This window comes from Oncorhynchus tshawytscha, linkage group LG11 (assembly GCF_018296145.1).
Source record: "Oncorhynchus tshawytscha isolate Ot180627B linkage group LG11, Otsh_v2.0, whole genome shotgun sequence".
Lineage (NCBI taxonomy): Eukaryota > Metazoa > Chordata > Actinopteri > Salmoniformes > Salmonidae > Oncorhynchus > Oncorhynchus tshawytscha.
Genome location: NC_056439.1, coordinates 5,701,304 through 5,727,462, shown reverse-complemented (window position 1 = coordinate 5,727,462; position 26,159 = coordinate 5,701,304). Strand labels below are relative to the sequence as shown.

Genomic DNA, 26,159 nt, shown 5'->3' with positions numbered 1-26,159 from the left:
AGTTGTGGCAAAATGGCTTAAGGACAACAAAGTCAAGCTATTGGAGTGGCCATCACAAAGCCCTGACCTCAATCCTATAGAAAATGTGTGGGCTGAACTGAAAAAGGGTGTGTGAGCAAGGAGGCCAACAAACCTGACTCAGTTACACCAGCTCTGTCAGGAAGAATGGGCCAAAATTCACCCAACTTATTTTAGGAAGCTTGTGGAAGGCTACCTGTAACGTTTGACCCAAGTTAAACAATTTAATGGCAACGCTACCAAATACTAAATTGAGTGTATGTAAACTTCTGACCCATTGGGCATGTGATTAAAGAAATAAAAGCTGAAATAAACAATTCTCTCTACTGTTATTCTGACATTTCACATTCTTAAAATAAAGTGGTGATCCTAACTGATTTAAGACAGGGAATTTTTACTAGGATTAAATGTCAGGAATTGTGAAAAACTGAGTTCAAATGTATTTGGCTAAGGTGTATGTAAACTTCAAACTTCAACTGTAAGTAAGTGAAACGGAAAGAAATGACTCTTCCTTCACCTTAATTTTTGAAAAAACTAATTTGTTCAAAACTGTTAAACTATTGTCTTTCTCGCTCTTTGAGTGAACTACTCACCACATTTTATGCACTGCCGTGCTAGCTAGCTGTAGCTTATGCTTTCAGTATTAGATTCATTCTCTGATCCTTTGATTGGGTGGAAACATGTCAGTTCATGCTGCAAGAGCTCTGATAGGTTGGAGGACGTCATCCGTAAGTTGTCATAATTACTGTGTAAGTCTATGGAAGGAGGTGAGAACCGCGAGCCTCCTAGGTTTTGCATTGAAGTCAAGTACCCAGAGGAGGGCGGAAACTAGCTGTCCTCCGGCTATACCATAGTGCTACCCTACTGAGTGCTGTTGAGGCTACTGTTTACCTTCATTGCAAAACAATGTATTTTAATCAATGATTTGGTGGCATGAATATATTTAGTAAAGTCTTATCTAAAAAGGTAAACTTTTTTAAATTTTTACTTTTTATTTCTATGAAATTCACTGAGGATGTTTCTCCCCTTCCGCCGCAGAGGAGCCTCCACTGGTGTGATGAGATGTGATGTATACTAGTCAATGAAAGTCTTAGAATGAAGTGTCACATTTCATGTTTATTAAACACACCTGTCTCAACTACAAATCTATATGATAAACTACATTAATTTTCTCAATAAAAGTGTCTTGGGACAGAAATTAAGTAGTTGAATGGTATTTGTGAACATCATATAGCATACACAGTGCAAAAACAATATGAACAGACATTTTAGGCTTATATATCACAATGTCTGGATACAATATTTGCACCAGGAATATTCAACATGGTTACTCTCGTTAACTCCAAATGCATCTGCTGACAAAATTTACAATTCATGTTTGTCTTTAATGCAGGGTTTGAGTGGTATGGCTACTTTCTATGTTATAGAGTGGAATGGTTTTCTATTGGTGTATCCTGAGGTAGCTCCTTTCTGAGAACCTCTTCCTGCAGTGCGTACAGGCGAAAGGCCTCTCTCCCGTGTGGACCATCAGGTGCATCTTCAGCTGTTGCTGGCTGGAGAATCTCTTCTCACAATGGGGTCAGCTGGAGGATTTCTCCCCTGTGTGGACCCTCTGGTGCCTCTTCAGGTTGCCAGCATGGGCGAAGTGCATGTGACACTGGGTACAGCTGAAGGGTTCCTCCCCATTGTGGACTCCCCTATGCCTGATAAGGTTACTCAGGAAGGAGAAGCTCTTGTAACACAGCTTACACTTGAAGGGCCTCTCCTTGGTGTGAACAGTCTGGTGTTGCTTCACATAGTTCGCCTCAGAGAAGCGCTTCCCACACGTGGGGCAGGCATATGGCTTGTCGGCGTCTGTCCTAATGCATCGCTTCCCACGTTGTGACCCCGAGGAGGTAGAAGCAGGAGCCACCACACTCAGGTCGTTAGTCTTTGAGCTCCCTCCTTGACCTCTAGCCATTGTTTGGGTGTTGTTAGGATTGTGTGCTGTGTTATAGGCTAGGTACCTCTTGTGGTGAACGCCCATCCTGACCCTGTCTGTATTTGTGTGGTAAACCTGAGGTAACTGAGGAAGGGTAGACCCAGACGTCCTATGAACCCAGTCACCAGGCATTAGACGAGACTCTGAAGGAGAAGACAGACTTGCTGATAGACTACCACGAGGGGGGTCTCCCACTACACTCTGTGAAGGCTGAAGCCCAGGGTGACCTGCTCTGTTCATCATGGATACTGTGGTGTTTGTATCATAGGAACAGGAGGGTCTATCTCTATCAGCCCCAGGCCCGGCTTCATCCCTGCACTGAGACTGTGAAGAGAAGGGTCTGGGCTGCAGACTGGATCCCTGACTGGAGCCTCTGTCTCTCTGATGACCACCAGGACTGAGGTTGTTCAGTCCACCTGTCCACTGGTTGTGTTCTGTGTGGTGGTGGAGTCTCTGTCCCTCACGGTTCGGTCCTGGTTCCGACTCTAGAAGGAAGAGTGATGGCTCCTGATCCAGGGTCCGGGGCCAGGGTTTGTGACCAGCCACTTCAGAGGTCCAGTCTCTCCTGCCTGCAACACCTGAAATCAGCAGGTCCTCATGGACTGCAGACTGTAAACACAAATTGTACAGAAGAGCATATAAAAGTTTATTTAAGAAACTCTGCTGTACACAGAAACATGACATTATAAAATGTTAACCACAGTCAAGCCCATCTCTAACACTGTGAATCAAGTACCTAACAATATGGAGCCATTGGAGTTTATTATAAAACGATTCCATGTGTTGATTCAAGAATTAAGTATAATGTTTTGGTTCGACTGAAATAAGGGAAACGCAGTCCCTGCTCTGATACACAATTAACCAAGTCAGTCAGCACAGTGTCAATTTTGGATTTCATTTCACAAAATGGTCATACACTCACATAACATGAAGTACAGTACTTTTATTGCACAAAACAATATGTGACAAATATAATAACTTTTCTCACTATGGTAACACTTGACCTTTTCTGTAAATCTGGTACCCTTGCTTAAAAAATATATTTTTTAGAATACATTGGAAAAGGTTCAACATTACATAAGACACAGCTTCCCTACTTCATGTGACATAAATATGAATTAAGGCACCATCATGATCTCACTATAAAACACCAGTATAACCTAAAGGGAGAAAATGTGTCACTCTTCATCAGTGAAGCATTTTTACAAACACCAACCATCACCATATAATCTACTCTGCCTCATCATACTCATTCTTTCTTCAGTTAACCTCATCTGGTTCCCTACTTCATTGAAAACCAACAGAATTAACTACAAAGAAACTAGCTAGTACTACATTACATGTCACAATACTCTATACATGGGCCGTGTGCATTTTCTGCTGGTGTATTCTGAGGTAGCTCCTCTCTGAGAAACTCTTCCCGCAATGCATACAGGCGAACGGCCTTTCTCCCGTGTGGACCTTCAGGTGCATCTTCAGCTGGTGCTGGTGGGAGAACCTCTTCTCACACTGGGGGCAGCTGAAAGGTTTCTCCCCTGTGTGGACCCTCTGGTGCCTCTTCAGGTGGTGCTGATGGGAGAACCTCTTCTCACACAGTTGGCAGCCGAATGGTTTCTCCCCCGTGTGCATCCTCTGGTGGATTTCCACTTGTTTGGGAAAACTGAAGGCTTTCCCACAGAATGAACAGGGGAAGCGCTTCTCTTTGCCACCGGCTCTACTGATAGCATCATTTGTCAATGGACTTGTGTAGCCATTTAGTGTTGAGGCACTGGCATTGTCTGAGGTTTGGTTTAACATAAGGAGGGTGTGGTGTGGACGAAGGCCAGGGAGTGTCTGTGTTGTCGCAGGGTCCATGTTCCAGTTCATAGATCCTATAGAAGGCAGGCTGAAGGCAGCATCTGTTAGGTGGTTAACCTGAGGCGCCATCAGTCTTTCTGAACCACAACTATAGGAGCAGGACGGAGCATCGCTAGCCGAGTCTGTATCTGTTCTCTCCCGCCGCATACAGGCACCTCCCTGTCCCTGCAGACCAAATCTATGCCTCGTCCTGGTCATAGCCAGTCTGTTTTCATGGAGTCTAAGATCGGTTGTTGTTTTGTGTTCCACTGTCTGTTTCTGGTTGTGGTTAACAGTGTTGTTCCCCAGCCCAGAATTGAGGACGCTGTCCCATCCACTGACCTCCACTATGTTGCCTCTGGTCCTGGCCTGCTTAGTGATATTGTCCCCTGGGCGCTTGACTGCACCGGTCTGGGAATCTAAGATGGCCTCCCAGTCTCCTCTGTTAGCCTCCAGCCAACCATCTGCAGGAAGAGGTTACAAAATAGACTTTACAAACACGGCAGAGAACTCCACGTATGTCGATTTTTTTACCTGGTCAAGTTCATTCATTATAATGTGTGGTTTTGTATGTAAACATAAATTGCAGTTATGAATGAAGAGGAAAAAAATAGACAGGTGCATCACTATTCCGATTGAATATCTATTACTGTATGTACTTCTCCCTTACCTTGCTCCCCCATCTTTAGTCCACTCAGCAGGTCAATGCTCTCTGGTTCGTCTTCTATTGTCTCCTCTTTGACTAGCAGCAGATCAGGCTTCCCATCCTTCATGTCTACTGACTGTAAGAGGTACAGAGTGAGAGGATGTTGGATCAAGCAATCTGATGAGCACCCCGCTATGGAGCATCTTCTGATTGGGCAATGAGGGATTGCGATGAGTACTATGCAAACATGTTAGTTGATTTGATTACTTGACACTTATGATGACAAATTGTATATTTGTGCTTTAATCAATTTCTGTGTTCATTCAAGTGACTGATTGAACCAATCCTCACTATCAGTATCTGCAATTTGGCAGTATGCCCAGAACTTTGTTTTGAGAAAGAAAGGGCAAGGTGACCGGAAACATGACCGAATACAAACAGTGTAGCTATTGCCTCCGCAAGGTAATCAAACAAGCTAAGTGTCAGTATAGAGACAAAGTAGAGTTGCAATTCAACGGCTCAGACCCGAAAGGTATGTGGCAGGGTCTACAGTCAATCACGGACTACAAAAGGAAAACCAGCCCCGTCGCAGACCACAATGTCTTGCTCCCAGACAAACTAAACAACTTATTTGCTCGCTTTCAGGACAATACAGTGCCACTGACACGGCCCGCTACAAAAACCTGCGGGCTCTCCTTCACTGCATCCAACGTGAGTAAAACATTTAAACGTGTTAACTCTCGCAAGGCTGCCGGCCCAGACGGCATCCCCAGTCGCGTCCTCAGAGCATGCACAGACCAGCTGGCTGGTGTGTTTACGGACATATTCAATCAATCCTTATCCCAGTCTGCTGTTCCCACGTGCTTCAAGAGGGCCACCATTGTTCCTGTTCCCAAGAAAGCTAAGGTAACTGAGCTAAATGACTATCGCCCCGTAGCACTCACTTCCGTCATCATGAAGTGCTTTGAGAGACTAGTCAAGGACCATATCACCACCCTACCTGACACCCTAGACCCACTCCAATTTGCTTACCGCCCCAATAGGTCCACAGACGACGCAATCGCAATCACACTGCCCTAACCCATCTGGACAAGAGGAATACCTATGTGAGAATGCTGTTCATCGACTACAGCTCGGCATTTAACACCATAATACCCTCCATACTTGTCATTAAGCTCGAGACCCTGGGTCTCGACCCCGCACTGTGCAACTGGGTCCTGGACTTCCTGATGGGCCGCCCCCAGGTGGTGAGGGTAGGTAACAACATCTCCACCCCGCTGATCCTCAACACTGGGGCCCCACAAGGGTGCGTTTTCAGCCCTCTCCTGTAGTCCCTGTTCACCATTGACTGCGTGACCATGCACGCCTCCAACTCAATCATCAAGTTTGCAGACAACACTACAGTGGTAGGCTTGATTACCAACAACGACGAGACGGCCTACAGGGAGGAGGTGAGGGCCCTCGGAGTGTGGTGTCAGGAAAATAACCTCACACTCAATGTCAACAAAACAAGGAGATGATCGTGGACTTCAGGAAACAGCAGAGGGAGCAGCCCCCTATCCACATCGACGGGACAGTAGTGGAGAAGGTGGAAAGTTCCTTGTCGTATACATCACGGACAAACTGAAATGGTCCCCCCACACAGACAGACAGCGTGGTGAAGAAGGCGCAGCAGCGCCTCTTTAACCTCAGGAGGCTGAAGAAATTTGGCTTGTTACCAAAAACACTCAAACTTCTACAGGTGCACAATCGAGAGCATCCTGTAGGGCTGTATCACCGCCTGGTACGGAAACTGCTGCGACCACAACCGCAAGGCTCTGCAGAGGGTAGTGAGGTCTGCACAACGCATCACCGGGGGCAAACTACCTGCCTACACCACCCGATGTCACAGGAAGGCCAACAACCACCCGAGCCACTGCCTGTTCATCCAGAAGGCGAGGTCAGTACAGGTGCGTCAAAAGCGGGGACCGAGAGACTGAAAAACATCTTCTATCTCAAGGCCATCAGACTGTTAAACAGCCATCACTAACATTGAGTGGCTGCTGCCAACATACTGATTCAAATCTCTAGCCACTTTAATAATGAAACATTTATGTAATAAATATATCACTAGCCACTTTAAACAATGCCACTTTATTTAATGTTTACATACCCTACATTACTTATCTCATATGTATATACTGTACTCTATACCATTTACTGCATCTTGCCTATGCCGTTCGGCCATCGCTCATCCATATATTTATATGTACCGGTACATATTCTTATTCATTCCTTTACACTTGTGTGTATAAGGTAGTTGTTGTGAAATTGTTAGGTTAGATTACTTGTTAGATATTACTGCATGGCCGGAACTAGAAGCACAAGCCTTTCGCTACACTCGCATTAACATCTGCTAACCATGTGTATGTGACCAATAAAATTTGATTTGATTTGAAAGGCTCTCTCAGTTTCAATGTCTCAGCTTGTAGAGAAGATGCCTCATGAGGTATTGGTCTGTCACAAGCATGAACCAAACATTAATGATGAATTAATTATGAATAATGAATGAGCTAAATCATCAAATATAACTTGCCTGTGTAAATATATAAGAGAGCTTACGGGACTGCCCCGGTAGGGCTCACTTCAGACTGATACCTTATGCATCTAAGTTTGACTGTGACCTCTTCAGCATGCTGGTAATAAACAATGATTAATTTAAGATTGACTTTGAGTATCCTATGTGTAGAATTCCCGACACAAACTGTTTAATAGTTTGACAGTTCAAAGGCATGGTCCCACACTTAAGACAAATTTATTAAAACCTGGGCCCGTATCCACAAAGAGTTTCAGAGTAGGATTGCTGATCCAGGATCCTTCTATATAAATCTTATTCATTATGCTCTAAAAGGCTAAACTGATCCTAGATCAGCACTCTGAGTGGCTTTGTGGATACGCCACTGATTTAACACCATACAGACAGTGGGGTCACCTCAGTGAGACTGTGTGTGGCTCTGTGCTGCTCAGCTGGTTCCTCTGCGGGTTCAGGAGGAGGTGTAGTCTGGTTGTCCTCCATGACCATGGTCCCCTCAGGGTTCCCCAGACCCTCCTCCTTCACCAGCAGCACCTCTGGACCCTCCACCTCCTGGAAGAGACAGGTGATAAAGATTACACAGACATACACTCCCTCAGGTACACACACACAGATAACAAACACACTTTCAACATGGAATGTTTACCCATCCCCACTCCATTTGAGTCCCATACTGTAGTTAGAGAATGACTTCATTGTTGTTAAACCCATCATGGTGGACATAAATATGACGTTGTGGGTTAAAACAAGTCAGCTATGATAAGTCAAAAGTCATCAGACAAACCTGACAAAACTATTCTGATATGTACAGGAGGTGTTTGTTAGCGTGTGGGTATCACAGGAGGTTGGTAGCACCTTAATTAGGGAGGACGGGCTTGTGTTAATGACTGGAGCGGAATAGGTGGAATGGTATCAAACACATGGTTTCCAGGTGTTTGACATCATTCCATTTGCCATGCTCCTCTCAGCAGCCTCCTGTGGTGGGTGTGTAGGTATATTTAGTAAGTGTCATTCCATTTGCCATGCTCCTCTCAGCAGCCTCCTGTGGTGGGTGTGTAGGTATATTTAGTAAGTGTCATTCCATTTGCCATGCTCCTCTCAGCAGCCTCCAGTGGTGGGTATGTGTAGGTATATTTAGTAAGTGTCATTCCATTTGCCATGCTCCTCTCAGCAGCCTCCTGTGGTGGGTATGTGTAGGTATATTTAGTAAGTGTATAGAGTATATTGGTTATAACGTCGTGTTTATGCAGAACAGGATGAGATCAGATGGGATGTATACTAAAGAGTCTCAATGAAAGTCTTCGAATGAAAAGTCCCATTTTGTGTTTATTAAATAAAAAACACTTTAAATAGGCCATATGAAAATCACACATACACGTCTCAGATACACATCTGTATTTACTGGATAAACTGCATTTCTTTTCTCATAAAAATAGTCTTGGGGAATTTTTGTTGGTAGTTGAATGGAAGAAATGCATTTTTAACATCAAATGTACAGTACAAACAATCTGAAACAGACTTGTTAGGCTTATATATGCCTTATATATCACACAATGTCTGGATGCAATATTCTACCCAGGAATATTCAACACTGAAATCTGTTACTCACATTGTTCCTTGTTTAGCCTCGTGCTTCAACACTCTTCGTTGTTGCGGAAATTGACCCACTACTGCTGTTCACTTTGTGCATCTAAGTCAGGGATCATCAACTAGATTCAGCCATGGGCCGATTTATTTTTTGCAGATGGTCAAGGAGCCGGAACATAATTATAATTTGTAGACTGCAAATTGACCGCAAGAAGCTCAAACAGATATATTTGACGAAGATATACAGTGGGGTAAAAAAGTATTTAGTCAGCCACCAATTGTGCAAGTTCTCCCACTTAAAAAGTATATAAGTAATTGAGATAAACTTTTGTTATTGACCAAATACTTATTTTCCACCATAATTTGCAAATAAATTCATATAAAATCCTACAATGTGATTTTCTGGATTTTTTTTTCTCATTTTGTCTGTCATAGTTGAAGTGTACCTATGATGAAAATTACAGGACTCTCATCTTTTTAAGTGGGAGAACTTGCACAATTGGTGGCTGACTAAATACTTTTTTGCCCCACTGTAAGAATTTCAAATCTTGCTTAAATTTGTATATGATCACATATATCTTTCCATTAGGCGTGGGAATACTTAATTTGCTGGTGTTTTATGTCCAACAATAAAAAACATATACGAATGTATTAGTTTTAATTGCTCAGAAAACTCACCCGCCAGTTGGGGAACCCGGATCTACATAATCTTGCTTCGTCTACCTTTACGTAGTGTTGAATATTCAACACTGAAATCTGTTACTCTTGTTATTCCAAATGCATCTGTGGATCTTTTCTCTTGACAACAATGGCAATCAATGTTTGTTTTTAATGCAGGTGATCAACAAGTCAGAAGCTATAGAGTGGAATGGTTTTTCTTCTGGTGTATCTTGAGGTAGCGCCTCTCTGAAAACCTCTTCCCACAGTGTGTACAGGCGAACGGCCTCTCTCCTGTGTGGACTTTCAGATGCGTCTTCAGCAGGTGCTGGCGGGAGAACCTCTTATCACACTGGGAGCAGCTGAAGGGTTTCTCCCCTGTGTGGACCTTCTGGTGCCTCTTCAGGCTGCCAGATTGGGCGAAGCGCATGTGACACTGGGGGCAGCTGTATGGTTTCTCTCCTGTGTGGACCCTCTGGTGGATCTCCACCTTCTGGGCGCAGCTGAAGCCTTTGTTGCAGAACATGCAGAGGAACCGTTTCTCTTTAACATTGCCTGATGTTTCTCCCCCTCCCCGAGCCTGGGCTCTAGTCCTGTCATTTGAGTTCAATAACTGATCGAAAAGCATACACCCGTGTGAATCGGAAGGGCCCATCGACGTGGACACTAACCTTTCCCTGTAATCTAAGAAATCTATGCCCTGTGAATGTCCTTCGCCTAGGTGACTATCTGCATTCCATGTGGGAGGAACGTCGCCCTCCACTTTCACAGTCACTTCATCTCCGACCAGACCCTCCCCTTTCTTATCAAGGCATCCTTCAGAGTACACACTACTACTGTACCGCTTCCAGTCCCCTCTAGACAGATCAGTCTGTCTCTCTAAACCCAAGGGCATGTTGCCAGGGTCCATCTCTGTAGTGTAAGAACAACACGGATCATCGCCAGCAATTAACACATCACCTGAATCGGGATTGGAATGAACCGTCCTCTGGCTCGGGTTACCGTAAAGTAAATATTCTGAGCTTGGAGCAGGAGGACACCCCAGTCCCCCCAGCCCCAGTCGCTCCGGGTCTGACCTATGGTCAGATCCTGTGTGTAAAATCCTTTGTGTTACAGTTACAGTCTCTGTGTCGGTCTCTGACTTGAGGACGGTGTTCAGCGTTCCACTGACCTCCGTGATGCTGTGTCGGGTCCTGGGCTGCGCTGGGGTGGGGTCCTCCATGGCTACAGGGGGCGCTCCAGCCCCTCCAGTCTGAATGTCTCTGCTGTGCCGTGGGTCTTCCTCGTCTTCAGACTTATCCAGCTTGACCCCAGGACCTGCAGCCTCTGCAGACTGACACAAGATGAGAGGAGGCTATTGGATAACAATGTCATAGAGAAGTCTCACAAACTCCTCTATGGCAGATAAATGAGGATGTACATAGCTGAGGGGATCCTTTCCGAAATAAAAGGGCCATATTTGATTTACAAAGTAACTCAAATGTTTAACGCAACACTATAACACTAACCTCTATCATGATAACATGCTGGGTTGAGGTTCCACTCCCCTCATCAACTGTGATTGGTTGGTCATCTCTCCATGTATTGTGTCCCGCTGGCTTCACAAAGCTCCTGTAGCCTCCAGTGAGATTTCCTTCACCTTAGAGAGTGATTGGGGGACAGGTGATTAGGTTACTTACTGTCAATGCTTACCACTATGTTGTACACTATTGGCAGTTTTGATCTAGAATTGGCAAGGATGAAAGATAACAGTTCGCATAACTTCTGGGTATACTATTTATTGATCGATATATTGTGTTCCATGCATCACATTGTTTTCATTGAGGAAATAATAGGACATGCAGTAATCAATAATCTGGTTAGAATATGATATATTGTCTTTGCAAGATAGTTAAGTAATCAGGGGAATTATTGCACACTATCCAAAAAGTGACCAAGACCAAATTCTGGGTAACACATCTGAACACGTGCAGAGGGAAACGATGCTACTGTGCTAAGCTATATATGAACACCACGGGAGGTTGGAGGCTCCTTAATTGGGGAGGACGGGCTCATGGTAATGGCTGGAACATAATTAGTAGAATGATGTGAATCAATGTGTTTGATGTCATTCCATTTGCTCCATTCCAGCCAGTATTATGAGTCAGCAGCCTCCACTGATGTACCTCTTGCGATTGCTCTGTATCGGTCGAGGATCTTGACACTACTGGGACGACTGACGAGGACGCGCTCTCGTGCGGTCTTCAGTTCCAGTAGCTGTAGTTTCCTCCGCAATGCCCTATTTTCTTTCTGGCTTTGAGTTATTTCCAAACGAAACACTGCATAGTCGTCGTCTACGAGTTTACAGATATCGGCCACGGCTGCATTCGCTAGAACCTCCATGATGGAGGCTATTTGAGTGTGAAAAACCATACAGTTAGCCATTGTTAGCAGCTAGCTAGCGTTACCTAGATAATGTATATCGAAGAAGTATTTTCTCTAAAGCGAATTAAAGACTACATGTGTTGAATATGTAATGCTGGGAAGTTAAATTAGTCATATTTTGAATTCCATGGTGATAATAAACGACAATAAACCGCTAACGTGGACATTTTCCTGGTCACTGTTCACTTCCGTTTACACTGAAGAGAACGGATATTAATGCCGGCGTCATAGCGCAAAAGGTGTGGCTAAATGTAGGGTATGCGCACTGTTTTTTGAAAAACGGTACTGATTATTACGTTACAAGTCAAGTCTCCAATTCAAGTCTCTTTCAAGCTCAGATCAGATTTGTTTATAAAGAACAGTGTGTTAGCAAGAACATAGTAGAATAGAATACAATATAATTATTTTATTCCATCTACATCACCTCATTAAGGTAAATATTCAACTGTCCTTTATTTTTTGTATTGAACCTTTATTGAACTAGACATGTCAGTTAAGCACAAATTATTATTTGCAATAATGGCCAACCAAAAGATCTCCTGCGGGGATGGGGGCTGGGATTAGAAATAAAAATATAGGCCAAAACACATCATGACAAGTGACACCACAACACTACATAAAGAGAGACCTAAGACAACAACATAGCATGGCAGCAACACATGACAACACAGCATGGTAGCAACACAACATGGCAGCAGCACAAAACATGGTACAAACATTATTGGGCACAACAGCACAAAGGGCAAGAAGTTAGAGACAACAATACATCACACAAAGCAGCCACAAGAAGCAGCCACAACTGTCAGTAAGAGTGTCCGTGATTTAGTCATTGAATGAAGAGATGGAGATAAAACTGTCCAGTTTGAGTGTTTTTTGCAGCTCATTCCAGTTGCTAGCTGCAGTGAACTGAAAAGACGAGTGACCCAGAGATGTGTGTGCTTTGGAGACCTTTAACAGAATGTGATTGGAAGAACGGGCATTGTTTGTGGAGGATGAGGGCTGCAGTAGGTATCTCAGATAAGGGGGAGTGAGGCCTAAGATGGTTTTACAAATAAGCATCAACAAGTGGGTCTTACGACGAGTATAAAGAGATGGTCAGTTTACAGAGGAGTATAGAGTACAGTGATGTGTCCTATACGGAACATTGGTGGCAAATCTGATGGTCGAATGGTAAAGAACATCTAGCCGCTCAAGAGCACCCTTACCTGCCAATCTATAAATTACGTCTCCGTAATCTAGCATAGGTAGGATGGTCATCTGAATCAGTGTTAGTTTGGCACCTGGGGTGAAAGAGGAGCAATTACGATAGAGTAAACCAATTAGAGATGTAACCTTAGCCTGCAGCTTTGATATGTGCTGAGAGAAGGACAGTGTACCATCTAGCCATACTCCCAAGTACTTGTATGAGGTGACTACCTCAAGCTCTAAACCCTGAGAGGTAGTAATCACACCAGTGGGGAGAGGGCATTCTTCTTACCAAACCACATGACCTTTGTTTTGGAGGTGTTCAGAACAAGGTTAAGGGCAGAGAAAGATTGTAGTACATGAAGAAATCTTTGTTGTAGAGTGATTAACACAAAATCCGGGGAAGGGTCAGCTGAGTTTAAGACAGAATCATTTGCATATCAATAAATGAGAGCTTCCTACTGCCTGAGCTACGTTGTTGATGTAAATTGGGAAGAGCGTGGGGCCTAGGATCAAGCCTTGGGGTACTCCCTTGGAGACAGGCAGTGGCTGAGTCAGCAGATGTTCTGACTTTATACACTGCACTCTTTGAGAGAGATAAGTTAGCAAACCAGGCCAAAGACCCCTTCAGAGACACCTACAGTGCCTTGCGAAAGTATTCGGCCCCCTTGAACTTTGCGACCTTTTGCCACATTTCAGGCTTCAAACATAAAGATATAAAACTGTATTTTTTTGTGAAGAATCAACAACAAGTGGGACACAATCATGAAGTGGAACGACATTTATTGGATATTTCAAACTTTTTTAACAAATCAAAAACTGAAAAATTGGGCGTGCAAAATTATTCAGCCCCCTTAAGTTAATACTTTGTAGCGCCACCTTTTGCTGCGATTACAGCTGTAAGTCGCTTGGGGTATGTCTCTATCAGTTTTGCACATCGAGAGACTGAAATTTTTTCCCATTCCTCCTTGCAAAACAGCTCGAGCTCAGTGAGGTTGGATGGAGAGCATTTATGAACAGCAGTTTTCAGTTCTTTCCACAGATTCTCGATTGGATTCAGCTCTGGACTTTGACTTGGCCATTCTAACACCTGGATATGTTTATTTTTGAACCATTCCATTGTAGATTTTGCTTTATGTTTTGGATCATTGTCTTGCTGGAAGACAAATCTCCGTCCCAGTCTCAGGCCCTGTATTTGGCTCCATCCATCTTCCCATCAATTTTAACCATCTTCCCTGTCCCTGCTGAAGAAAAGCAGGCCCAAACCATGATGCTGCCACCACCATGTTTGACAGTGGGGATGGTGTGTTCAGGGTGATGAGCTGTGTTGCTTTTATGCCAAACATAACGTTTTGCATTGTTGCCAAAAAGTTAAATTTTGGTTTCATCTGACCAGAGCACCTTCTTCCACATGTTTGGTGTGTCTCCCAGGTGGCTTGTGGCAAACTTTAAATGACACTTTTTATGGATATCTTTAAGAAATGGCTTTCTTCTTGCCACTCTTCCATAAAGGCCAGATTTGTGCAATATACGACTGATTGTTGTCCTATGGACAGAGTCTCCCACCTCAGCTGTAGATCTCTGCAGTTCATCCAGAGTGATCATGGGCCTCTTGGCTGCATCTCTGATCAATCTTCTCCTTGTATGAGCTGAAAGTTTAGAGGGATGGCCAGGTCTTGGTAGATTTGCAGTGGTCTGATACTCCTTCCATTTCAATATTATCGCTTGCACAGTGCTCCTTGGGATGTTTAAAGCTTGGGAAATCTTTTTGTATCCAAATCCGGCTTTAAACTTATTCACAACAGTATCTCGGACCTGCCTGGTGTGTTCCTTGTTCTTCATGATGCTCTCTGCGCTTTTAACGGACCTCTGAGACTATCACAGTGCAGGTGCATTTATACGGAGACTTGATTACACACAGGTGGATTGTATTTATCATCATTAGTCATTTAGGTCAACATTGGATCATTCAGAGATCCTCACTGAACTTCTGGAGAGAGTTTGCTGCACTGAAAGTAAAGGGGCTGAATAATTTTTGCACGCCCAATTTTTCAGTTTTTGGTTTGTTAAAAAAGTTTGAAATATCCAATAAATGTCGTTCCACTTCATGATTGTGTCCCACTTGTTGTTGATTCTTCACAAAAAAATACAGTTTTATATCTTTATGTTTGAAGCCTGAAATGTGGCAAAAGGTCGCAAAATTCAAGGGGGCCGAATACTTTCGCAAGGCACTGTATACTCGTTAGCCGGCCCACAAGAATGGAATAGTCTACCGTATCAAAAGCTTTGGCCAAGTCAATACAAATAGCAGCACAATATTGCTTAGAATCAAAGGCAATGGTGGCATCCTTGTTACGTTGGTATGAAGAGATTCGGGAGACAGACGCAGGAATGCGTAATAGCCAAGCCTTTCGCCAAATGGAATTCTTGAGGTAGAGTAACTCTGCCAGATCACTATCAAACCAGGGGCTGAACCTGGTTTTAATTCTCATTTTCTTTATGGGGGGCGTGTTTGTTCACAATACCACTGAAATTATCAAAAAATAAGGTCCAAGTGTCTTCGACAGAGGGGATCAAGCTGATTCTAAACCAATTTACAGAGGCAAGGTCATGAAGGAAGGCTTGCTCATTAAAGTTATTTAGCAAGTGTCTCTGAAAAATCAGGACAGGTTGTTTCATTGAGCAGCCATTACAAACACAGGCTGTAAAACAGTGATCACTAAGGTCATTACAGAAAACACCAGACTGATACCAAAGAGGATTATTTGTGAGGATAACATCAAGGAGAGTAGCATTTTCTGGGTGTTTGGAGATACCTTGTGGGATTGGTAATAATCTGAGAAAGATTTAGGTAATCCCATTGCTTTAGGACTTGGTAAGGTTGTTTAAGCATGTCCCAGTTTAGGTCACCTAGTAGGACAAATTCAGACTTAGTGTAAGGGGCCAGGAAAGAGTTTAGGGCAGGCAGAGTACAGGCCGGTGCTGATGGTGAATGGTAACACCCAGCGACAGTCAACAAAGAGCTATTTGAAAGTTTAATGCTTAAAACCAGCAAATCAAATTGTTTGGGGACCGACTTGCTGGAGACAACCGAGCACTGAAAGTGTTCCTTGGTAAAGATTGCCACTCCACCACCTTTGGAAGATCTGTCTTACCGAAAAAGGTTATAACCAGAAAGGTTAACATTCGTGTTCAAAACACTCTTTCTTAACCACGTCTCAGTAATGACCAACACATCTGGATTGGAGCTGTGAACCCACACTTTCAATTGATCAATTTTAGGTAATACGCTTCTAGTGTTAACGTGCAGAAAACCCAGGCTTTTACAAGAGTAGAAATCAGTGAAGCAGATATCAGAGCATAAGTCAGAATTGGGGATAGCAACAGTAGATGGGCCAGGGTGTACATGCACATTTCCAAATATCATCAGTAGTAATACAATCAGGGCACAGCAGAGGACAGGGAGAGCTCTGCAATGATGATTTTTTTATGACATTTGAATGCACATCAGATGCACATTCTAACCTAGGTTTATCTAGCCTAGGTATACTGTCTCTCTAAAAACAGGTATTTACAAGCCTGTTTCAAATTCAAGTTAACAAAGCGTTAATGAGGAGTATGTTAATATGTTTGTTTGGGTTGTAAATTGGATTCATGCTGACATTTCTTGAATTACTGTTGTTCTTACAGTTCTAAAATGTTTATTACATTTACATTTACATTTTTGTCATTTAGCAGACGCTCTTATCCCAAGCGACTTACAGGAGCAGTTAAGGTTAAGTGCCTTACTCAAGGGCAGATTTTACACCTAGTCATCGCTGGGATTCAAACCAGTGGCCTTTCACCCTTAACCGCAGTTATTGATTGTTTGTGTACCTGTTTGACATTTTACAGCATTGTCAGGAGCTAGTAATATAAGCATTTCACTGCACCTGCTATAACATCTGCTAAACTGTGTACATGACCAATAAACTTTGATTTGTTGTTTACCACCCTCCTAAACAGAAGTAAACAGGTCGCACACTCTGACCCAGTTTGTAAAGACCAGTCAGTCTGGAATATCAAGTACAAGTGGACTTTAGTTCATGTTTAATATTTCATCTCAATCATCACTAGACCTGAAGGTAGATTATAGGCCATTTACTGCAAACAGCTTGAGGCCAAGGACTGTAGACTAAACGCAGTGACATGGTTATGTACACTGCCTTAATTATTTATTTGGACAGTGAAGCTTTTAATTTGGCTCTATAGCCTATTCTAGCATTTTGGATTTGAGATCAAATGTTTCCTATGAAGCGATATAAACAAATGGCAAATAATGAATACTGTGTCATTTTGAAGTAACTTTTATTGTAATTAAGAATAGAATATGTTTCTGAACACTGCTACATTAATATAAATGCTACCATGATTATGGATAATTATGAATATGAATTGTGAATAATGATGAGGGAGAAAGCTACAGAGGCACAAAGAGAAGTTGCTGTAGACCACCGAGTGCTAACAGTAAGTATCTAGATAATGTGTGACATGCTCAATGGTGTATGTGATATTAACAGAGAGGTATATTTTCTGAGTGACCTAAATATTGACTGGTTGTCATCAAGCTGTCCACTCAACAAAAATCTTCCAAATGTAACCCGTGCTTGCAATCTAGTTCAGGTAATCATTCAACCTACATACAAACAGCACAGGAAATAAATCATCCACGTGTGTTGATCACATCTTCACTAATGCTGCAGAAATCTGCTCTAAAGAAGTATCCACACCCATCGGATAAAGTGATCAGAAACCAAAGTTCCAAAGGCTGGGCCTAAAATTGTGTATGAGAGATCATACATGAGGTTGAGTAGGGAGTCCTATTTTGAAGATGTAAATAATATTTGCTGGTCTGTTGTGTGTAAATGAGGAGAAACATTTATGAAATAGCTTTTTCCAGTTACTAATAAACATGCATCCATTAAGAAACGGACTGTAAAAATGTCTAATTCCCTGTGGATTGATGAGGAATAAAACAATTGTATGGTTGAGAGGGACAAGGCAAAAAGAATGGCAAATAAGTCTGGCTGCACAGCCGATTGTCAAACGTGCTGTAAATTGAGAAATCATGTATCTAAACTAAACAAAAAGAAGAAACTGTACTATGAAACGAAGATAAATTATATAAAGGATGATAGTAAAACGCTTTGGAGCACCTTAAATTAGATTTTGGGCAAAAAGGCGAACTCGGCTCCATCCTTCATTGAATCAGATGGCTCATTCATCACAAAACTCTCCGATATTGCCAACTACTTTAATTACTTTTTCATTGGCAAGGTTAGCAAATTTAGGCATGACAACAACAAACTCTGAACCTTCATACCCATGCATAACTGACCAAATTATGAAAGACAAGCATTGTAACTTTTAATTCCCTTTTCCCCGCTTTCACACTCACAATAGGTAGTGTTATCTATCTATAATGACAAACAATTTAGCACTGACAACTTGGATAGAAAATTATTGAGGATGGTAGCGGACTGACTATATTGCCACTCCTATTTGCCATGTCTTCAATCTAAGCCTACAGGAAAGTGTATGCCATCATGCCTGGAGGGAAGCAAAAGTCATACCGTTACCCAAGAAGAGCAAAACACCCTTTACTGGTTCAAACAGCTGACCAATCAGCCTACTACTGACCGTTAGTGAACTTCTGGAAGAAATTGTGTTTCACCAGATACAATGCTATGTACAGTAAACAATTTGACATCTGACTTTCAGCACGCTTATAGGGAAGGGCACGTAACAGGTACGGCACTAACACAAATGACTGATGATTGGCTGAAAGAAATTGAAAAAAAAATACAGTGAAAAAGATTGTGGGAGCTTTTTTGTTAGAATTCAGTGCAGCTTTGGACTTTATCGATCATAGTGTGCTGGTGAAAAAATGTGTTATGGCTTTACATCCTATGCGATATCGTTGATTGAGAGTTACCTATCTAACAGAACACAGACAATGGAAGCCTCTCTAAACTTAAACCAGGTAGAGCTTGGCATACCTCAAGGTAGCCGTCTTGCCCCATACTTTTTTCTATTTTTACAAATTATCTACCACTAGCATTGAGTAAAGCCTGTGTCTATCTATGCTGATGATTCAACATTAGTATACATCACCTACCACAGCAAGTGAAATCCCTACTACACTTAACAAAGAGCTGCAGTCAGTTTTAGAATGGATGGCAAGCAATAAGCTAGTACTAAAAACACTAAGTGGCCAGTTTATTTGGTACAATAATCGGTTCGCAAGAATGGTTTGCTTCTACAGACAGTGAGTCACGTGGCCATGGCTTGCTATATAAAGCAGGCAGACAGGCATTGAGGTATTCAGTTACTATTTGATTGAATGTTAGTATGGGCAAAATTAGTGACCTAAGCGACTTTGAGCGTGGTATGATCGTTGGTGCCAAGCGTGCCGCTTCCAGTATCTCAGAAACGGCCGGCCTCTTGAGCTTACACAGCATGACAGTGTCTAGGGTTTACCGAGAATAGTGCGACAAACAAAAAAACATCCAGTCCTGTAGCCAAAAATAGCTTGTTGATGAGAGAGGTCGAAGGAGAATGGCAAGAATTGTGCAAGCTAACAGGTGGGCCACAAACAGGAAAATACCGGCGCAGAACGGCATCTCGGAACGCACAACTATTTGGTCCTTGTCATGGATGGGCCATTACAGCAGAATCCTGGTTCTTGTCGCGTCATGCTGATGGCAGATTCAACTTTACATTTGGCACTATGTATTCGGGCAGGCAACATTCTCCTGGCATCCGCCAAACCCAGATTAGTCCGTCGGACTGCCAGATGGTGAAGCATGATTCATCACTCCAGAGAACGCAATTCCACTGCTCCAGAGTCCAAAGGCAGCGAGCTTTACCAGGCCAATGCCTGGCATTGCGCATGGTGATCTTAGGCTTGCGTGCGGCTGCTCGGCCATGAAAACACATTTCATGGAGCTCCCGAAGAACAGTTCTTGTGCTGACGTTGATTCCAGAGGCAGTTTGGAACTCGGTAGCGAGTGTTACAACCCAGGACAGCCAATGATTTTTACTCAGTGGTCCCGTTCTGTGAGCTGGACTCGGCGGTCCCGTTCTGTGAGCCTGTGTGGCCTACCAATTCGCATCTGAGCCGTTCTTGCTCCTAGAGGTTTCCACTTCACAATAACAACACTTACAGTTGACCGGGGCAGCTCTAGCAGGGCAGAAATGTGATAAAAGGTGGCATCCTATGACGGTGCCACGTTGAAAGTCATTGAGCTCTTCAGTAAGGCCATCCTACTGCCAATGTTTGTCTATAGAGATTGCATGGCTGTGTGCTCGATTTTATACACCTGTCCGCAACGGGTGTGGCTGAAATACCGAATTGTCCGTAGAGCTCCTAGACAGGATTGTGTCGAGGCACAGATCTGGGAAAGGTACCATAACATTTCTGCAGCATTGAAAGTCCCCAAGAACACAGTGGTTTCCATCATTCTTAAATGGAAGAAGTATGGATCACCAAGACTCTCCCTAGAACTGTCTGTCTCGGCCAAACTGAGCAATCGGGGGAGAAGGGCCTTGGTAAGGGAGGTGACAAAGAACCTGATGGTTTCTCTGATAGAACTCCAGCGTTCCTCTGTGGAGATGGGAGAACCTTCCAGAAGTACAACCATCTCTACAGCACTCCACCAATCAGGCCTTTATGGTAGAGTGACAAGATGGAAGCGACTCCTCAGTAAAACACACATGACAGCCCGCTTGGAGTTTGCCAACAGGCACCTAAAGGACTCTGACCATTTCATCCTTGATGAAAACCTGTTCCAGAGCGCTCAGGACCTCAGACTGCGGCCAAGGTTCACCTTCCAACCATACAAGGACCCAAGCACACAGCCAAGACAACGCAGGAGTGGCTTCGGGACAAGTCACTGAATGTGCTTGAGTGGACCAGCCAGAGCCCGGACATGAACCCGATCAAACATCTCTGGAAAGACCAGAAAATAGCTGTGCAGCGACGCTCCCCATCCAACCTGACAGAGCTTGAGAGGATCTGCAGAGAAGAATGGGAGAAACTCCCCAAATACAGGTGTGCCAAGCGCTTGTAGCGTCATCCCCAAGAAGACTTGAGGTTGTAAATGAGCAAACATTTCTAAAAAACCTTTTTTGGTTTTGTCATTATGGGGTATTGTGTTTTGGCAAAGGGTAAAGTCTGCCAAACTTAGTCCACTCTGTTCCTAACAGATTATAGTTTTGAAAGCAGAAAACTGTATTGAGATCAAATGTTTAATTGATGAGAAAATGAACAGAATGTCGGCCAAAATCAATCTCGCTCCATTTTCTCTCACTGCCGACCACTGGGCTTCCTCTCATCACCATATTTGGTCGTGAGTGGCAACACCAAATGGATGCTTCACATTTATACATCCGGTGAAATATCTGGCTCATTGTTGTGACAATATGTTTCGAAGGACAATATGTGACGATAAGTTCGAAGGAAGCCAAGGAATTCAAGGAAACAAAGTCACATTTTTAAGCAAATAAAAAGATAACATAATTTCTCATTAACCGATTTGATCATGTCACGCCCTGGTCTTAGTATTTTGTGTTTTCTGTATTATTTTGGTCAGGCCAGGGTGTGACATGGGTTTATTATGTGGTGTGTTTAGTCTTGTTTTTTTTGTAGGTATTGGGATTGTGGTATAGTGGGGTTTTCTAGAAAAGTCTATGGTTGCCTGAAGTGGTTCTCAATCAGAGGCAGGTGTTTATCGTTGTCTCTGATTGGGAACCATATTTAGGCAGCCATATTCTTTGAGTGTTTCGTGGGTGATTGTTCCTGTCTCTGTGTTAGTTTGCACCAGATAGGCTCAGTCACTTTGGATTTTATTTTTTCCTGGTTTTGGAAGAGAACGTGAGCCGGGTGCGCCATTCTCCTTGCGGAGATGGTGCAAAATCCACCAACACGGTCGGTCCCTGGGATTGGGCTGGCCAACACGATTCGGTTTGCTTGGAAGGAAAAGGAGTTGGAGCCTTTAGGACGGGAAACCTTTGGAAGGACAATCTTGATGGGGATTCTAAAGCTGACGGTGAAGGACGTGTTTTGCTTCCAAGGCAACTCGTTGGAGGGAGCATACGACGTGGCACTAAATACAGAGGAGAAACATGATGATATCCTGAGAAGGGCAAGAGCAGTGAGAGGCCGATGAGCCACTATGAAATAACAAGCCTGGCGAGGAACAACTTTAGGGTTGTAACTGTCAACATTTACAACCCATACGTTAAGGACGAAGAGGTGAGGGCCTTTCTGGGGAGATACATGGATAACATCTCCTCAGCAAGGCACCTCAAAGACTCCCTTGGGTTTTGGAATGGGAGGAGAGGCTTCCAGGCCCTCCTCAGGGAGGACCCAAAGGGACATGGTGGCTACCTCCATCCTCCTGCTATGTTCTCCCTAGGGGCTGACAGGGGGACGTTGTTTTATGCACGTCAGCCCCCATTTTGCAGGCGCTGTATGGCCTACGGCCACATCTTCGCCTCGTGCAGCACAAGAAAATGCAGATTTTGTGGATCTGGGGAGCACGAGGCGAAGGATTGTGACAAGCCTAAGGCGTGCCACGGGTGTGGCTCGTCAGCACACCTGTGGCGGGGGTGCTCGGCTTGTCAGAGGTCATACGCGTCTGCGGCTGGGGGGGTGAGCAGGAGCGGGGGATGGGGGAAGAAGAGGAGGGGAAGGAAGCACGCCTCATGACCAGAGTACAGGTCCAGAGGGGAAGGCCGCAAGGAAGGAGGAGGAGCAAGAAGCGGCGGATGGAAGAGAGAAGGAAACAGAAGGCACGGGGGTAGGAGAACCAGGAAAAGCGGCGGAAGAAGGCAACCGAGTGGAGGAGCATGAGAGAGAAGAAAGCGAGGGAGGGGTGGTGGAGAAGGAGACGGTGGAAGAGCAAGTGGAGTGGGGTGAAAGTGCCCTGGTGGAAGAGATGAGGGGTATGGTGGAGGAGCTGGCGGGGGGGAGGGTGGTATCTCTCCACTGCCGCCATCACCAAAGAAGAGAGTGAAGAGGAGGGTGCGATTGGCCGACAGTGAGAGAGAGGGGATGGCCAAGAGAGCGATGGGGGTGGGAGAAACCTCTGGGTTGCTGCTGGTTTCCCCAGGCCCTCAACTTCTGTTGGGTGGGGACACACCTAACAAGACCCAGGACTGGGTACAGGAGGAGGTGGGGAGTTTTTTGTTTGGGGACTTTTTGTCAGCCTCCCCTATTTTTTTCCAAACCAGCTGCAGCGCTGGGGAGGGGGAGGAGTGTGGGAGTAGACCCAAGGTGCAGGGCACCCCGGAGCCAAACACTATTCCTGCATCCTGGGTTGGCGAGATGGAGGAAGAGACGTCGGGAGTACGGATGGTGTTATCACCGGTAGATATGGAGCAGGGGAGCATCGGGTGAGTCTCCTGTTTTTTTTTTTTCTGTCTGGGTTTAGAATTTGAGTGTATTACATGTTTTTATTTTATTCTTTCATGGGGTCTAATTTTACTTTTGTTAGTTTAAATGTAAGGGGTTTAAGGTATTTTGTTAAGAGGAGGGCGGTTTTTAGTTATTTGGAGGGTGTGGGGTTTGATTGTTGTTTTTTACAGGAGGTTTACCTGAGGGATGGAGGGGATGTTAGTAGGTTTAAGAGAGAGTGGGACAAGGGGGAGTCGGTTTGGGGTATTGGGGGGGGTGCACTCATCAGGGGTAGGGATTTTGTGTGGGCACAGGGAGGTAAAAGTGGAGGGTTCTTTTGTGGTGATGCAGGGGAGGGTTATGGGGGTGGATGTCACGATAAGGGATTGTACATTTAGATTAGTGGTGGTGTATGGGCCACAGGTGGTGGCAGACAGGAGGGAGATGGTGGACTGTCTGGCGCCCCTGTGTGTCACAAATAGGAAATTAGTGATCGGGGGGATTTTAATACAGATTTAGGAATAGGGGGGGATAGCAGTGCAGGCGCCATCACCGGGCTAATGGCTTGCCATGGTCTGGTTGATGGTGGCCTGCACACTACTCCGAAAATGGCTGGTCCTACATGGCGCAACTCCAGGGGGGTTGCGCGGAGGCTCGACTATATTTTTGTACCCAGGTCTTTGGGTAAGTTGTCTGGGCGGCTGTTGCCTGTTTTCTTTTCGGATCACGACGGGGTGCTCCTGCAGGTGGGGTCGCCAGTCTGCCTCTTTGGTAGGGGGTACTGGAAGTTAGATCGGGATGTGCTGGAGGAGCAGGCTTTTGTTGACAGGTTTTTTGGTTTCTTTTGGAGGCTTGAAGTACTCCGGCCCATGTGCGAGGGGGTGTTAGAGTTGTGGGAATTAGTTAAGGTGAGGATTAGGGCTTTTATAATAGGGTATTGCAAGAGGAAAAAAAGGGAGGAGAGGAGGGAGGTGGATCGTATCCAAAGGTTAATTGAACTCGAGTACTAGGCAGGCAACCTCGGCGGGTCGTTTGACTGGGAGAGATCCGCAACCCTAAAGGCGCAGCTCAGAGAGTTGTAGGAGCGGAAGGCTCGAGCTTTCCTGGAGCGTGCGCATAGTGGCTTTCTAGAACACAATGAGACTTGTTCTGCTATGTTTTATAAGTCGGTTAGCGCCAGACAGAGTAGGAAGGTAATGCATGGCGTTAGGGAAGAAAATAGTAGTATAGTTAGAGAACCAGAGGATATGGTCAGGGTGACAACTGATCATTTCCAAGGTTTATTTAAGGAAAGGGAAATAGATGTAGAGCAGGGAAATGTGTTTTTAGAACACTTGTCCAGGCGGATGCCGGAGGACATTAGAGAAGTGATGGAGGCCCAGATCTCACTCGAAGAGGTTGAGAGCGCTCTTAGGAGGATGGGAAAAGGGAAGGTGCCTGGGATGGATGGGCTGCCGGCTGAGTTTTATCTCAAGTTTTGGGGTATACTTGGACCAGTGGTCCTCGAAGTCTTGAAGGCCATCCTTGAGACGGAGGTCCCGGGGGGATCAATGGCTGTTGGTGTGCTGTCACTTTTATATAAGAAGGGGGAAGTAACAGACCTTGGCAACTGGCGGCCGTTGACCATACTGTGTGTAGATTACAAGCTACTTGCAAAGGTTTTAGCAGACCGGTTGCGCACAGCCCTTCCCTACATCGTCCATGAGGATCAGACGTGCGGGGTAGGGGGCCGCTCTATTAGATGGAACCTACAGTTAATCAGGGACTCCATCGCTTGGGTTGAAGATAGAGGACTGCCTTTAATGGTAGCAGTGCTAGATCAGGCGAAAGCCTTATTCAGAGTGTTAGGTTGATTAGGATTTGGGGAGAAGTTCATAGGATGGATTCGTACATTATATGTCGGAGCGGGGTGCCGAGTTAGTGTAAATAGTCACTTGGGTGACGTTTTTTACCTCTCGTCTGGGGTCAGGCAGGGGTGCCCACTCTCGGCTCTCCTCTTCGTTCTGTACATGGAGCCTCTGGGGGCTGCCATTAGGGCAGACACAGGGGTGGAAGGCTTGTTGATCCCTGGAAGTGGTGGGCTGCGTGTTAAGATGACGCAGTACGCCGACGACACTTCCTTGCTGCTGTGCAAGGACTCGTGCCTGACAAGGTCCCTTGCCATCTTTGGGGATTTCACCCGAGCGTCGGGAGCGGTTCTGAACCATGCAAAGTCTTCCGTCAAGTTTTTCGGAAGATGGCGCGGTAGAACGGATGTGCCCAGGGAGGGGGGTTCTCTCTCTGTGAGGGGGCCCTGAGGATTCTCGGGGTCTATTTTGAGACCTCCGGCTCAGCGACGCTAAACTGGAACATGCGTATCGTAGTGGTACAGAGGAAGCTAGCAATGTGGAAGGCTAGGTATTTGTCTTTTATGGGCAAAGTCCTGGTCCTAAAGGTGGATGTGTTGCTGTCTCTTTTGTATTTGGCGTACATCTACCCATTGCCGGCTTGTCTGAGGAGGCCTCTAGTGAGGCTTGTGTTTCAGTTCATGTGGAGTGGCAGGTGCGAGTGGGTCCCTCTGTCCCATCGGGGAGGGAGGTAGGGGGGTACCACATTTCCCCCTCAAGCTGGACGCAATTTTTGTTTCTTTCTTGTTAACGGAGCTTGCTCATCCAGTGATACACCCGTCCGGTTACCTCCTGCGGGTGTTCTTCTCGTATCAGGCGAGAAGCGTAATGGTGTGGTCTAACACGGGTCCTCGGGCGGAACAGCTGCCGTGGCACTTTGGTCATGCGGCCAAGTGGCTGCGTGCGCACCCTGAGGTTGAAGTTGCCCG

At 44.8% G+C, this 26,159-nt stretch overlaps 2 protein-coding genes across 3 annotated transcripts in view; both read right to left on the bottom strand.

The window, feature by feature from the left end:
- Window positions 1–1,114: 1,114 nt before the first annotated feature.
- The window catches only part of LOC112232358 (zinc finger protein 473 homolog), a 282,634-nt gene continuing 257,589 nt past the window's right edge, over window positions 1,115–26,159 (bottom strand). For both annotated transcript variants that reach the window (XM_042330465.1, XM_042330464.1), the window contains exons 6-7: window positions 4,178–4,299; window positions 1,115–2,608 (exon numbers count right to left, since the gene is read on the bottom strand). In XM_042330465.1, coding sequence (XP_042186399.1) covers window positions 1,598–2,608; window positions 4,178–4,299 — 1,133 coding nt within the window. In that variant the 3' untranslated portion in view covers window positions 1,115–1,597. The remainder of the gene's footprint in view (window positions 2,609–4,177; window positions 4,300–26,159) is intronic.
- On the bottom strand, window positions 9,092–11,949 carry LOC112232464. Its single transcript, XM_042330545.1, has 3 exons — window positions 11,463–11,949; window positions 10,806–10,936; window positions 9,092–10,630 (listed from the first exon to the last, which is right to left on the bottom strand). The coding sequence occupies exons 1-3, from the start codon at window positions 11,719–11,721 to the stop codon at window positions 9,497–9,499; spliced, it is 1,524 nt and encodes a 507-aa protein (XP_042186479.1). The 5' UTR covers window positions 11,722–11,949; the 3' UTR covers window positions 9,092–9,496.

Coding starts and splice junctions, on each gene's coding strand:
- LOC112232464 (XM_042330545.1), bottom strand. CDS start 11,721: ATGGCTAACTGTATGGTTTTTCACACTCAAATAGCCTCCATCATGGAG. Junction 10,937..11,462: donor ATACAGAGCAATCGCAAGAG/GTACATCAGTGG, acceptor TCACTCTCTAAG/GTGAAGGAAATCTCACTGGA. Junction 10,631..10,805: donor AGCATGTTATCATGATAGAG/GTTAGTGTTATA, acceptor ATCTTGTGTCAG/TCTGCAGAGGCTGCAGGTCC.